Here is a 13,542-nt window from a genome sequence, read left to right on the forward strand (position 1 = left end):
TGGACGGAGAGGGGGGAGTGGCGGCGATCTGTGCTGGAGGGTTGAGTAGCGGGTGGGGCAATGGGATTCGCGGAGTGTCATAGCCCCACCCTTGACATCATCACGTTGTGATGCAAGGGCGGGGCAGACAGTCATGGGGAAAAATTCCAATCTACACCACCATGCAAGCGGAAGTTGCATCTTCATTAGAATGTTGGGGTTGCAAATTATGTGCGGAAGGGGCGTGGCTGAGGGTGGGTCTATGAGTGACAGTGAGTGGTGCTGACAGCCTCAACAGTGCAGGGCTTCAGTGTTTCCCTGCCACAGAGTGAGCTTCAGAATGTTTGAGGTGAGAATTATTTATATAGATATGGGGGGTGGGGTGGTGGGAGTTGTATTTTTTTAAAACTTTTGGTAGAAAACAGCTGAAGGGATGCTCTGAGGTTCAGAAGGGGGATTAGTAATATATCCACCATGTCCAAGAATCATGACTGCATTTCCTTGGTGACAAAAAGAGCAGAGCAGTGGGGGAAAGAAGCAAGTGACATGAGAAAGCCTTGCCACTTGTCTGAAGGTCATCCCAATAAAGGATGAATAGGCAGGTAGGGGTATGCTCAGCCTTAGATTAGAACAACTGTCCAGTACTGGACGCCTGTAAAGCTTGCTAAAGTAAACCACAGTACATCAAATCTGTGTTGGTCTTGTCAGTCTGAAGTGGTTCACTAGATCATTTGCTTTTTTCCTGTTGTAACTTGCAGTCATACTGGCGTTCGGTTTGGGACACTATTCAGAAGCTATTTGAAATTCAAGATGCTCTGTCCTTCAAAATACTAATCCTTAAGGCTTCCACCCCTGGCCTGTCAATTCCGCTAAAATATGTTAAACTGTTCAATTTAATGATTTCATGTGCTCTTCATCTGATTATTTTTCCAATGCAAAACAATCAGCTTGTTTCGTTTCATGAATGGTGGAACTTGTTGTGTTCATATAGGCGTTATGAGGAAATAGCTGCTGTAAAATTTGGTCATATTTCGTAAAGCATGGTCACTGTTAGACAGCTATGTAGCTTTGTAAGATGGAATTAATTCCTTTGAAGTATGCTGCATACACTGTTTTGCTTTACTTCTTACCAACCCACTGTTTGTTGTTTTCAGTTTAACGATTTTTGTGTTTCACTTTAACATTGTATGTTGATGTATGTTCCTATAAGCATGTACTATTCTAAAATTAATAAATAAAGTTTGGAAAAAAAAACAGCTATCCAGAAGTTCTCAGGCTCCTAGCCACTCAGGATAGATACAAAGTCTGGAAACAAGTGGGCAAATGTCAGCAAAAGAATCAGGAGAAAAGAGATGTCATAATCAAACCACCCATCCACACATATACAAACTAGTGCACAAGAGTGGCATGAGTTAGTGAAATAGATTCATTGAAATTCATCTGATGAATTCAAGCCAAACCAGCTTCCTTATAGAAGGCTGAAGTCCATCTGTGCCCAATCACCTGTAGAGACTGATAGCCCTGGATTTTCAGTACTTGGCCACACCTCATCATCATCTGTCTTTTACAGTGGGCCACAGCAACCAGTACTTCTCTCCCATTAATGGTCCCCTAACTATAAACTCTAGCCTGTTTGCTTTCAAAGTAGATGGCCACCACCCATGGAACTAAGGGAGTAATTCTTAAAGAAGCCACCTGGATCAAAGAACCAACTATATCCTTCTTTTGAAGCCCCACCAGAGCATGACAATAATCCAAAGAAGACAGTACTAAAGATATGTAACCATCCTCAAAGCTTGAAATAATGATAGGGATGAAGACCCAGAACCCATTGTAACATTCCATGTGATTTTTTCACTGACATGGGATTCCATAATAAAAACTGTTCTGTCATACTAATTCTCATATTTTTCATGGCACATGATCATTTTCACAATAGAATCCATACCATCCCCTAGAACCTTGCCTATTCTTAATACCTCTGTTTTTCCAGGATTTACAATCAAACCACTCCTCTTAAATCAACTCACCAGCTCATTAAACATAACCAGGCATTACCTAGAGCTTCACCACTCCCCTTTCCTAATGGTGCCATCAAGTTGATATCACATCCATAGATATGCCCTTCCAAACCAAAATTCCTGATAAGACATCCCAAAAATTAATAGTATAAGCAGAAATCAAATTCTAGAACAAGAAACATCATGCAACTTGTATTCAATGTGTCAGATATAAATTGTTATTTGGGGAACCTTCTGAGGTGGACAATTCAAGGTGAGCACAGAAGTCACCCACTATCACTCCATGCCAGCTTTGTCTTCATCGATCACCACAAGATGAGAAGTGCTCAAACTCATCAGTGCAACTAATTTTCGAGATTATAAATTCCATAAATATTGCAGCAATTATCCATAATCTTCTTATAAATTGAGTACTTAGATTTACTCAGGGCCCCTTTTACTAAGCTGCATAGGTGCTTACGAGTGCCAGAATGGACTTACCGTCCACTACTGCATGACTCTTGCATAATCTCATTTTTGGCGCAAGTCCGATATGTGCATCTGAAAAATATTTTTTATTTTCTGCTGCGCATAGCAAACATGCGCCAAGTGGCATCTGATGCACATAGGTCATTACCGCCCAAATTCTTTACCGCTAGGACTATGGCTGCCAGTAAGGTCTGAGACCCAAACTAATGCACAGCAATTTTGATTTGCCGCACGTCCGTTTTCAGAGGGGGGGGGGAGAGGGCTTTTTACAGGTGCGCTGAAAAATGAACCTGCGTGTGCCCAAAACCCGTGCCTACACTACTGCAAGCCATTTTTCAGTGCACCTTTGTAAAAGGACCCCTCAATTTGGACCAGATTCTAAATATGGCACCTAAAACATCCGCACGGAAACATTTTCACCTAAGAGTATTCTGGTATATAGAATACGCTTAGTTGATATGTTGGTGCCTAAAACTACTTGCTTCCATTTACACCAATGAAAACATGGTGTAAATTCCTGCATGTAGATTTACGTGCATTGGGCCATATTCTATAATTGTGTGTGTAAATTTCAGAATGCCCATGAAATGCCCATTTCCCCATCCATAATTACCTCCCTTTTTTGCCTGCACGCATTAGAATTTAGGCGGTTCATTACAGACTACATTTAGCAAGTTCTGCATGCAGATTCTAATTATTGCCAATTAGTGCTCATTATCGCTTAAGTACTGTTATCAACACTGGATTAGCTGGTTAAGCCAATTATGTTTTGAGCATTGTTATAGAATACGCCTGGATTTCCACGCAGATCTCTAGGTACAATATACAGAATCAGCAGTTTATGGAGCATTCCACTGTACATAAGTACATAAGTAATGCCACACTGGGAAAAGACCAAGGGTCCATCGAGCCCAGCATCCTGTCCACGACAGCGGCCAATCCAGGCCTACGTTTCGATCCCTTCTTCAGGGAGTTTGATCCATATTAGCCAGAAGTATAACCAACTGATCATGTTTATATGATGCATTGAATACAAGTTGCATGATGCTTCTTGTTCTTAGAATTTAATTTCTATTTATACTATTGATTTCTTACACAATAAGGAGGAAAGATGATAAGTTTATGTGGTTATCAACACTGGAACTATCTGAACTATTGAAGCCATGGTTTATCTATAAGCGGAAGAAAACTGCTAATTTTTTTCGTTCTTATATTCTAGTAAAAACTGTATTGTGATGCCCTTTTTGTTAAAGTTTGTGCAGTATATAGCCATGTAAAATATACTTACACACTGGTATTGTACAATCCCTTGTGTTGTGATAGAGGCGATGGAAATGTTGACTGCACTCGGATGAAAATTCAACTGTCCCTGTTGATTTGTAAGAGTTTGTTATTATCAACTGCTGTTGACATTTCTCTTTGCCAAAAACACGCACCCACACTACCGTAGGCCACTTTTACCACAGTTTAGTAAAAGGACCCCTTAATCCCTTAGATAAAGCCTTGGCCAAAACATGCACTTTTTAAAAAAATTATACATTCCTTTAAGCTAGTGTAAAACCTAATGTGCAAATTTTTCCCCAGACATGTGTATTCGCTTGGTAAAATGGGGAATACACATGTAAGTTGTGGTCCTGCTCAAACCACACCCCACCACACCCAAACTACACCCACTTGAAATCTCTGCATGGTGTTTGACCCTATATGTGAAATCACTATTTACACATGTAAGTGATATTATTTGTTACATTTGTATCCCACATTTTCTCACCTTTTGCAGGCTCAATGTGGCTTACATATAACCGTTAACGGCATTAGCCGATTACGGTCTGAACAAATACATGGTATAAATGAATACAAAGTGATATTCTGGTAGAATGAGGTACATGTATGATAGGTACAGTTGGGGGAACTTAGAGAGGAAAAGGGGGAAGAAGAGTCAGGTAATGTTCGTTACAGTCTTTGGTTGCATTGCATTGTGATATATGCATATCTAAATGCTTCTATTTATAAGTGGGTAGATTTCTAAAATAATAACCAAAATCTTTAAAATTGATACATTAAAAAAATGTAGAACAATTGAAATCTACCCACGAGAACAATTTACAGGGTCATAATCGAACGGCACCGGCCATCTATATGGCCGGCATGGTAAAGCTGCGGCCAAACCATATTATCAAAAAAGATAGCCGGTTATCTTTTGTTTCAATAATACAGTTGGAGCCGGCCAAATGTCAGCATTTGGGCCGGCTTTAGAGAATACCGGCATCGGTTTCCAGCGATAATGGAAACTAATGCCGGCGATCTCAAACCCGGCCAAATGCAAGGCATTTGGTCGTAGAAGGAGTCAGCATTTGTAGTGCACTGGCCCCCCTGACATGCCAAGACACCAACCGTGCTCCCTAGGGGGCAGTGCAGTGGACTTCAAAAATTGATCCCAGGTGCATTCCTCCCTTACCTTGTGTGCTGAGCCCCCCAAAACTCACTCCCCACAACTCTACACCACTACCATAGCCCTTAGAGATGAAGGGGAGCACCTATATGTGGGTACAGTGGGTTTTGGGGGGTTTTAGAGGGCTGAACATTTACCACCACAAATGTAACAGGTAAGGGGGGATGGGCCTGGTTCCACCTGTCTGAAGTGCACTGCACCCACTAAATACTGCTCCAAGGACCTGCATACTGCTGTCAGGGAGCTAGGTATGACATTTGAGGCAGGCATAGAGGCTGGCAAAAAAAAAATATTTTTTTTTGGGTGGGAGGGGGTTGGTGACCACTGGGGGAGTAAGGGGAGGTGATCCCCGATTCCCTCCGGTGGTCATCTGGTCAATTGGGGCACTTTTTTTGAGACTTGGCCCTAAAAATAAATTGACCAAGTGAAGCCGGCGAAATGCTTATCAGGGCCGGCTTTCTTTTTTCCATTATCAGGTGAAGCTGGCCATCTCATAATCACGCCCCCGTACCGCCTTCGCTACCCTACCAAAACGCCCCCTGGAAGTTTGGCCGGCTCCATGATGGAAAGCGGTTGGCGCCGGCCAAAATCGGCTTTCGATTATACCAATTTGGCCGGTTTCAGGAGATCGCCGGCCATCTCCCGATTTGTGTCGGAAGATGGCCGGCGATCTCCTTCGAAAATAAGCTGGTTAGTCAGCTGCCAGTCCTCCTCTATCTCTATCACCTTCTTGAAATCATATCTGGGCACTTTTTGTGCTATTTTCTAGCTTTTTATCTTTCCTTCTTCCTCATCTCATTTGCCAGACAGAGGCCTCACCCCATACCAATATAAAATTATATATATATAAGTCAGGAATACAGTAATGCACAATCTTACCTGTAAAATGCCTTATGAATTTATCTTTTAAGCTATCATGTGATAATATTTCTGAAAATATAAGCAGAATATATATATTTTAGCTAGGTTAGAGGAAGCAAGATACATTCATAAATTTTGCATATATTAAAGTACTCTACCTTACATTCTGCATTACATGTATTAATTATTTCTTTATTTCTAGTTTTCTTGATATCTAATGTACTTTAATTGTAACAACACTTTGTTCTTATCATACTGCTTATGACAATTGTCATTGCTGCATTATAAAGCACGCCACATTGAGCCTGCAAAGATGTGGGAAAATGTGGGATACAAATGCAGCAAATAAATAAATAATCTAATTCAAAAAATAAAATAGCAGATCTTAGCTTCCTTCTCTTCCCTTATGGAAACAAATTAATATTTTACCTTACCCGCACTTAGATGCTCATTTGCAAAGCATACAGGGGCCCTTTTACTAAGCAGTGGTAAGCCCACTGCATGCTTGCCACGTGGCAATCTGGAGCTATCGCTGGCCCAACGCCGGCGCCGGCAGTAGTTCCACCCCCAGTGCGTGACATTTCTGGTGCTAGCAGAAATATTTGAAAAAATATTTCCGCAGGGGGTTACCTGGTGATAATTGGGCAGTGTTGTATGCTGCCCAGTTACTACAGGGTTAGTGCATGAGCCCTTACCGCCACCTCAATGGGTGGCAATAAGTGCTCCCCTGAAATGGCTGCACGGCAAGTGCGAACTTACCGCACGACCATTTCATTTTTGGCCGTTTATCCCCACTGCGGTAAAAGGGGCCCTAGTACACTGCAAAAATGGCTGCCACTGCTAGTGCAAAGCCCTTTTTACCGCAGCTTAGTAAAAGGGCCCCATGGACTTACAAAGTTACATGAAGGCGTATTTTCAAAGAATAGACGTGGAAGGGCATAATCGAAAGGGGTGCCCAAGTTTTCCTGAGGACGTCCTGGCAAATGGGCGGGGAAACCCATATTATAGAAACAAGATGGGCGTCCATCTTTTGTTTTGATAATATGGTCGGGGACACCCAAATCTTGACATTTAGGTTGTCCATAGACATGGTCGTCCTTAGACTTGGTCGTTTCTGATTTTCGGCGATAATGGAAACCAAGGACTCCCATCTCAGAAACGACCAAATGCAATCCCTTTGGTCATGGGAGAAGTCAGCATTCGTAGTGCACTGGTCCCCCTGACATGCCAGGACACCAACAGGGCACCCTAGGAGGCACTGCAGTGGACTTCAGAAATTGCTCCCAGGTATATAGCTCCCTTACCTTCTAATCTGAGCCCCCCCAAAACCCACTACCCACCACTGTACACCACTACCATAGCACTTACAGGTGAGGGGAGGCACCTAGATGTGGGTACAGTGGGTTTGTGGTAGGTTTTGGAGGGCTCACATCTACCACCACAAGTGAAACACGTAGGGGGGATGGACCTGGGTCCGCCTGCCTGAAGTGCACTGCACCCACTAAAACTGCTCCAGGAACCTGCATACTGCTGTCATGGAGCTGGGTATGATATTTGAGGCTTGAAAAAATATTTTAAAAAACTTTTGAGGATGGGAGGCCACTGGGGGAGTAAGGGGAGGTCATCCCAGATTCCCTCTGGTGGTCATCTGGTCAGTTCGGACACCTTTTCGTGGCTTGGTCATGAGAAAAAAAGGACCAAGTAAAGTCGTCCAAGTGCTCATCAGGGACGCCCTTTTTTTCCATTATGGGTCAAGGATGCCCATGTGTTAGGCACGCCCAAGACCCGCCTTCGCTACGCTTCCAACATGCCCCCAGGAACTTTGGTCATCCTCGTGACAGAAAGCAGTTGGGGACGCCCAAAAACAGCTTTCGATTATGCCGTTTTGGGCGACCCTGGGAGAAGGACGCCCATCTCCCGATTTGTGTCGAAAGATGGGCGTCCTTCTCTTTTCAAAATAAGCCTGCTAGTAAACCTATGTAACTTTCTAAGTCTATGTGCTTTGAAAATGAGCCTCTTTATCAACTGCTTCCTGCCCCTCCCTCCATGTTTACTACTATCCTTGTTTTGCATCTCTCTTCATGACCCTGGTCTGGTACCCTGTGACCTAAAGGAAATCAGCTCAAAGTCAACCGCAGCATTTAAAATATTCCCAAATATTCGGCCCCAGTCGCTATGCAGATAGCAGCACTGATCAATATTCAATACCTCGATCTGGATAACTAAGGACTGCACCCTTTCTCTCCTAAGTTATCTGGATAGATCTAGATAGTGGTGCTGAACGCCATCACTATCTGGAAATCATGGTCCACTTTCTCATTGCCCCAATAGCACTGGAACAGTCTGTAGTGATTTTCAGCAGCAGTATCCGGATAGCAGGTGCTGCAATCCAGATAAGTGCTTTAAAATATTGGGCCTATTGTTTAGTTCTCTTCTTTCTAGACTCTTTTGGAGAAGGGAGGGAGAGGTATGCTTTTTTTATATAACACTGGGAAACTGGCAAAAAAACTGGTTAGTCTCCATTCACACATATAAATATATCTACATAGGTACATAAGTATTGCTATACTGGGACAGACTGAAGGTCCATCAAGTCCAGCATCCTGTTTCTAACAGTGGCCAATTCATGTCACAAATACCAGGCAAGATCCCAAAACAGTACAATACATTTTATGCTACTTATCCCAGAAATATGCAGTGGATTTTCCCCAAGTCCATTGTTTCCCCGAAAATAAGACATCCCCTGAAAATAAGACCTAGTAGAGGTTTTGCTGAATTGCTAAATATAAGGCCTCCCCCGAAAGTAAGACCTAGCAAAGTTTTTGTTTGGAAGCATGCCCGCCGAACAGAACACCAGAGCCTGCAGCTGTGATTCTTTTTAGCCCGCCGCCGTTGTCCCCTACCTTCACCGTCTGTTGCAGAGCAGCTGCATGCAGGACATGAAGACCGTCACCTGCCGCCAACCCCGATGTTCCCTTCCGCGGCCGTCACTTGTAAATGTGCAGGCAAGGCATCAAGAGGCCCGTCGCCTGCCGCCATCCCCGTTGTCCCCTACCGCCAGATGTAGAACTGCACACAGTCTGCCGTTATCCCGTCGCCTGCCGCCATACCGTACGCTGTCCCTGCTGTGCGAGTCTGCTGTGATGAGCTCCCCCTGGTGGCCGGAAGCTGCAATACCGTCCCTGCTGTACAAGTGGTCCAGGAACTGCTGTGGGAGATCGTTACAGTCTCCAGACAGGATTCACAGTTTGTCTGGTTATGCTGGTTTGTGATGACAACTACTGTACAGTATATAATAAAATGTTCATTTTTTTTTTGTTCAACAATAAATGTGAATTCTTCTTCATGGAAAAATAAGACATCCCCTGAAAAAATGACCTAGCGCATCTTTGGGAGCAAAAATTAATATAAGACACTGTCCTATTTTCGGGGAAACAGGGTAATAGCTTATGAACTTTTCTTTTAGGAAGCTATTCAAACTTTTAAAGCCCAGTAAGCTAACTGCTTTTACCATGTTCTGTGGCAATGAATTCCAGAGTTTAATTACACACTGAGTGAAGAAATATTTTCTCCGATTTGTTTTAAATTTACTACTTTGTAGCATCATTGCGTGTCCTACTATTTTTGGAAAAAGTAAACAAGCGATTCATGTCAACCCGTTCCACTTCACTCAGTATTTTATATACCTCTATCATATCTCCCCTCAGCCATCTTTTCTCCAAGCTGAAGAGCCCTAGCCACTTTAGCTTTTCTTCATAGGTAAGTCTTTCCATCCCATCCCCTTTATCATTTTCATCACCATCTTCTGTACGTTTTCTAATTCCACTTTATCTTTTTTGAGATGTGATGACCAGAATTGAACACAATATTCGAGGTGCGGTTGACCATGGAGCAATGCAAAGGCATTATAACATCCTTATTTTTGTTTTCCATTCCTTTCCTAATAATACCTAACATTCTATTTGCTTTCTTAGCTGCCGCCTCACACTGAGCAGAGGGTTTCAACGTATCATCAACGATGACATCTAGATCCCTTTCCTGGTCGGTGATTCCTAATGTGGCACCTTGCATTAAGTAACTATAGTTTGGGTTCCTCTTTCCCATATAAATCACTTTGCACTTGCTTATATTAAATGTCATCTGCCATTTAGACCCCAGTCTCCCAGTCTTATAAGAGCCTCTTGTAATTTTTCACAATCCTCATGTGATTTAACAATTTTGAATAACTTTGTGTTGTAATTACCTCACTAGTTACTCCCATCTCTAGATCATTTATGTGTGACTTATTAAAAACAATCAGTTGAAGACTGTAAATCCACTATATCTGTGTTACTGACAAGATAGATTGTATTCGCCTATTTGTTATTTAAATGTTGTAAGCCACATTGAGTCTGTCAGCAGTGGGAAATTGTGGGATATAAGTGCTGTAAAATAAATAAATAGATATTTTCTCATACATACACAGATCCCACACATAGAAAAATATTTTTCTATTATTTTAAAGTAGAATCCTCCATGATACTATGTAGGTAAACCTTGCTGTCTCCATTTTTCTTTGGTTTAAAGCAGTGGCGTAGCAAGGGGGGATGCCACCCGGGGCGAGGCGGTTCGCCGTTGCACCCCCCCCCCCCCCGGGTGCAGCACGATGACACCCCCCCCCCCCGATCCAGTGCCTACCCTCCTCCATCCAACCAGCTCCCGCACCCTACCTTTAAAAAAATATCGGAATCTGAGGCAAGGCGCAGCACCTCGTGCCTGCACGTAAAAGAAACGTGGACCGTCTCATTGGACCTTCTCTCGCTCTGTCTGTCCCGCCTTGCGGAAATAGGAAGTTGCGTCAGCGGAGGACGGGACAGATAGAGCGAGAGAAGGCCCGATGAGACGGTCCACATTTCTTTTACATGCAGGGGCGAAGCGCTGCGCCTCACCTCGGATTCCAATATTTTTTTTAAAGGTAGGGTACGGGAGCTGGTTGGACGGAGGAGGGTAGGAACTGGGTCGGGGGGGGGTGTCATCGTGCTGCACCCGGGGGGGGGGGAGCTGGCAGGGAGCACCCCCCCCCCCTGAGCTGACACCCGGGGCGGACCGCCCCTCCCGCCTCCCTTGCTACGCCACTGGTTTAAAGAGTAACAGGGATCACATGCTATTTGATACTCCTATATCTGATTCTCATTTACAAAAAAAAAAGTGGCCAAATTCAACTTGGTATGCTTTCCCCCATTCCTAAACACATTTCTAGCTTAAATCCTTTGAAAACTCAGCCTGGTATCTGAATAAATAGTTTTTGAAGGTCGTGCTTCATATTAGGATGCAAACCTTACAAAACACATATTCATCCATACGTGTTGCAATTCTATAAACTGGTGCCATGATTTAGCCACCTCAGTGTCACATGCTAAGTGTCAATTCTATAACAGCTTCTTGGCACTAAGATTCCATTATAGAATATAAGTATAAAGGGGTGTTGATGCTCTTAAAGTTAGGCGCCAACAATTATGCCAAGTCAATGGCAGTTGTAACTGCTGGTGTCTAATTGTGCCCTGAAGTGCATGTAACATTTAGAGGGGCATTTTCGATATGACGTCTAAGTCCAACTTTGGACATTTTACAAAAAACATCCAAAATCTGAAAAGGAAAGAAAATCATTTGCAAAAAAGAAAAATGTCCATCTTTTTTTTTTTTTTTATGCTGTTTTGAACAAGGCTTTGTGATTTGGGCGTTTTATTTTTTGGTCCATTTTCAGAAAAAAATGTCCAAGTGCAAAACGCACAAAATCAAGCCATTGGGATGTAGGAGGAGGAAGCATTTTAGTAGACTGGTCCCCCAGACATTCCAGGAAAGGAACAGGGCACCCTAGGGGGCACTGCAGTGGACTTCAGAAATGCTCCCAGGTACACATCTCACCATTGCTCCCTTATCTTGTCTGCTGAGCCCTCCAAATACCCACCCAAAACCCACTACCCCCACTGTACACCACTACCATTGCCCTTACGAGTAAAGGGGGAACATATATGTGGGTACAGTGAGTTTCTGGCAAGTTTTGGAGGGCTCACAGTTTCCTCCACAAATGTAACAGGAGGAGGTATGGACCTGGGTCCACCTGTCTGCAGTGCACGGCACCCACAGCTAGAGTACTCCAGGGACCTGCATGCTGTTCGAATGGACCAGAGTATAGCACATGAGGCTGGCAAGTAATGTTTTTAATCACATTTCTGGGGGGTAGGATGGCGCTAGTGACCACTGGGGAAGTAAGGGGAGGTCATCCCTGATTCCCTCCAGTGGTCATCTGGTCATTTAGGGCACCTCTTTGTGCCTTACTCATTATGAAAAAAGATCTAGCTCAAAATGTCTTAGCTTTAGTCCTGGACGGTTTTGTATTGTTCTATTATGGCTGAAAAACGTCCAAGTGTTAGGAATGGCCAGATCCCACCCTTAACATGCCCCTGACTTGCCCCCTTGTGATTTGAATGCACTTCTGACAGCCCTCATAGAAAAACATCTAAAAATTGGTTTTGAAAATACCAATTTGGATGTTTTGTGAGAAAAACGTCCAAATGCAGATTTATGCCACTTTTTGTGTACATATTTCTCTTTGAAAATGAGCTCCATAGTGTTCTAATATTCTACCCATGTTTACATCCTCCTCCCACTTACACACTAACCCCCAAATACTATAAAAGTCACTAAAAATTGTGCACACAATTTAATTGAATAATGAGAATTGAAACATATGCATGTAAATTTAGGCACAGAATCTGCTCCTTAAGTTTACACACAAATTTAGAAAGGGAGAGCAAAAATGGGAGGGTCATGGGAAGAATGGGGATGTTCCCAAGATTTATTCCCATAGTTATAGAATAAGGGGGATACATGCCTAAGGGCTCCTTTTACTAAACGGAGGTAAGCCCAATGCGGGCTTACTGCTCGCTATACAGGAAGTATCGCTGGGCTACCACAGCAGCCCAGCAGTACTTCCCACCCCTAGCATGCCATCATTTCTGGGGCTACAAAAATGTATTCATCTATTTTTACCAGCTGTGGTAAAAAGGGGCCTCAGCGTGCATGTAAAACACGTGCCAACACCAGCGCTGGCCCCCTTTTGTCACAGTTTGGTAAAAGGGACCCTAATTTAGGTGCAATGATTTGCACCACACTTCAGTAGGTGCAATTCCAGGGCATAAGAGTTATTGTGTAAACTGGGCCTAACTTTAAGCGCGGTTTAGAGAATAGCACTTTTTCGGTACTGAGGTTTTGGGTGTTAGGTGTTGCTGTATATGTTACAGATCAGCATCAAGCACTTACGCCCATTATTTACAATTAGAGGGGCATAATCGAACGGGGCGCCCAAGTTGTCATGAGGGTGTCCACACAGGATGGCCCCGTAAAGGGCTGGGGCAACCTGTATTATCAAAACAAGATGGGTGTCAATCTTTCGATAATACAGTCGGGGACGCCCAAATCATGAAATTTAGGTCGACCTTGGAGATGGCCATCCTTAGGTCGTTTTTGAGATGGTCATCCCCAGTTTTCGGTGATAATGGAAACCGAAGATGCCTATCTCAAAAACGACCAAATCCAAGCTATTTGTTCATGGGAGGAGCCACCATTCATAGTGCACTGCTCCCTCTCGCATGCCAGGACACCAACCGGGCACCCTAGGGGGCACTGCAGTGGACTTCACAAATTGCTCCCAGCTGCATAGCTCCCTTACCTTCGGTGCTGAGCCCTCCAACCCCCCCCCCAAACCCACTCCCCACAACT

At 43.6% G+C, this 13,542-nt stretch overlaps 1 protein-coding gene across 1 annotated transcript in view; it reads right to left on the reverse strand.

Moving 5' to 3' along the window:
- The window catches only part of ALKAL1 (ALK and LTK ligand 1), a 47,674-nt gene that overhangs the window by 1,186 nt on the left and 32,946 nt on the right, over nucleotides 1-13,542 (reverse strand). Inside the window, exons 2-3 of the mRNA XM_030190141.1 lie at nucleotides 5,800-5,850; nucleotides 3,757-3,837 (exon numbers count right to left, since the gene is read on the reverse strand). Of these exons, the coding sequence (XP_030046001.1) occupies nucleotides 3,757-3,837; nucleotides 5,800-5,850 (132 nt within the window). The remainder of the gene's footprint in view (nucleotides 1-3,756; nucleotides 3,838-5,799; nucleotides 5,851-13,542) is intronic.

Source organism: Microcaecilia unicolor, chromosome 1 (assembly GCF_901765095.1).
Source record: "Microcaecilia unicolor chromosome 1, aMicUni1.1, whole genome shotgun sequence".
Lineage (NCBI taxonomy): Eukaryota > Metazoa > Chordata > Amphibia > Gymnophiona > Siphonopidae > Microcaecilia > Microcaecilia unicolor.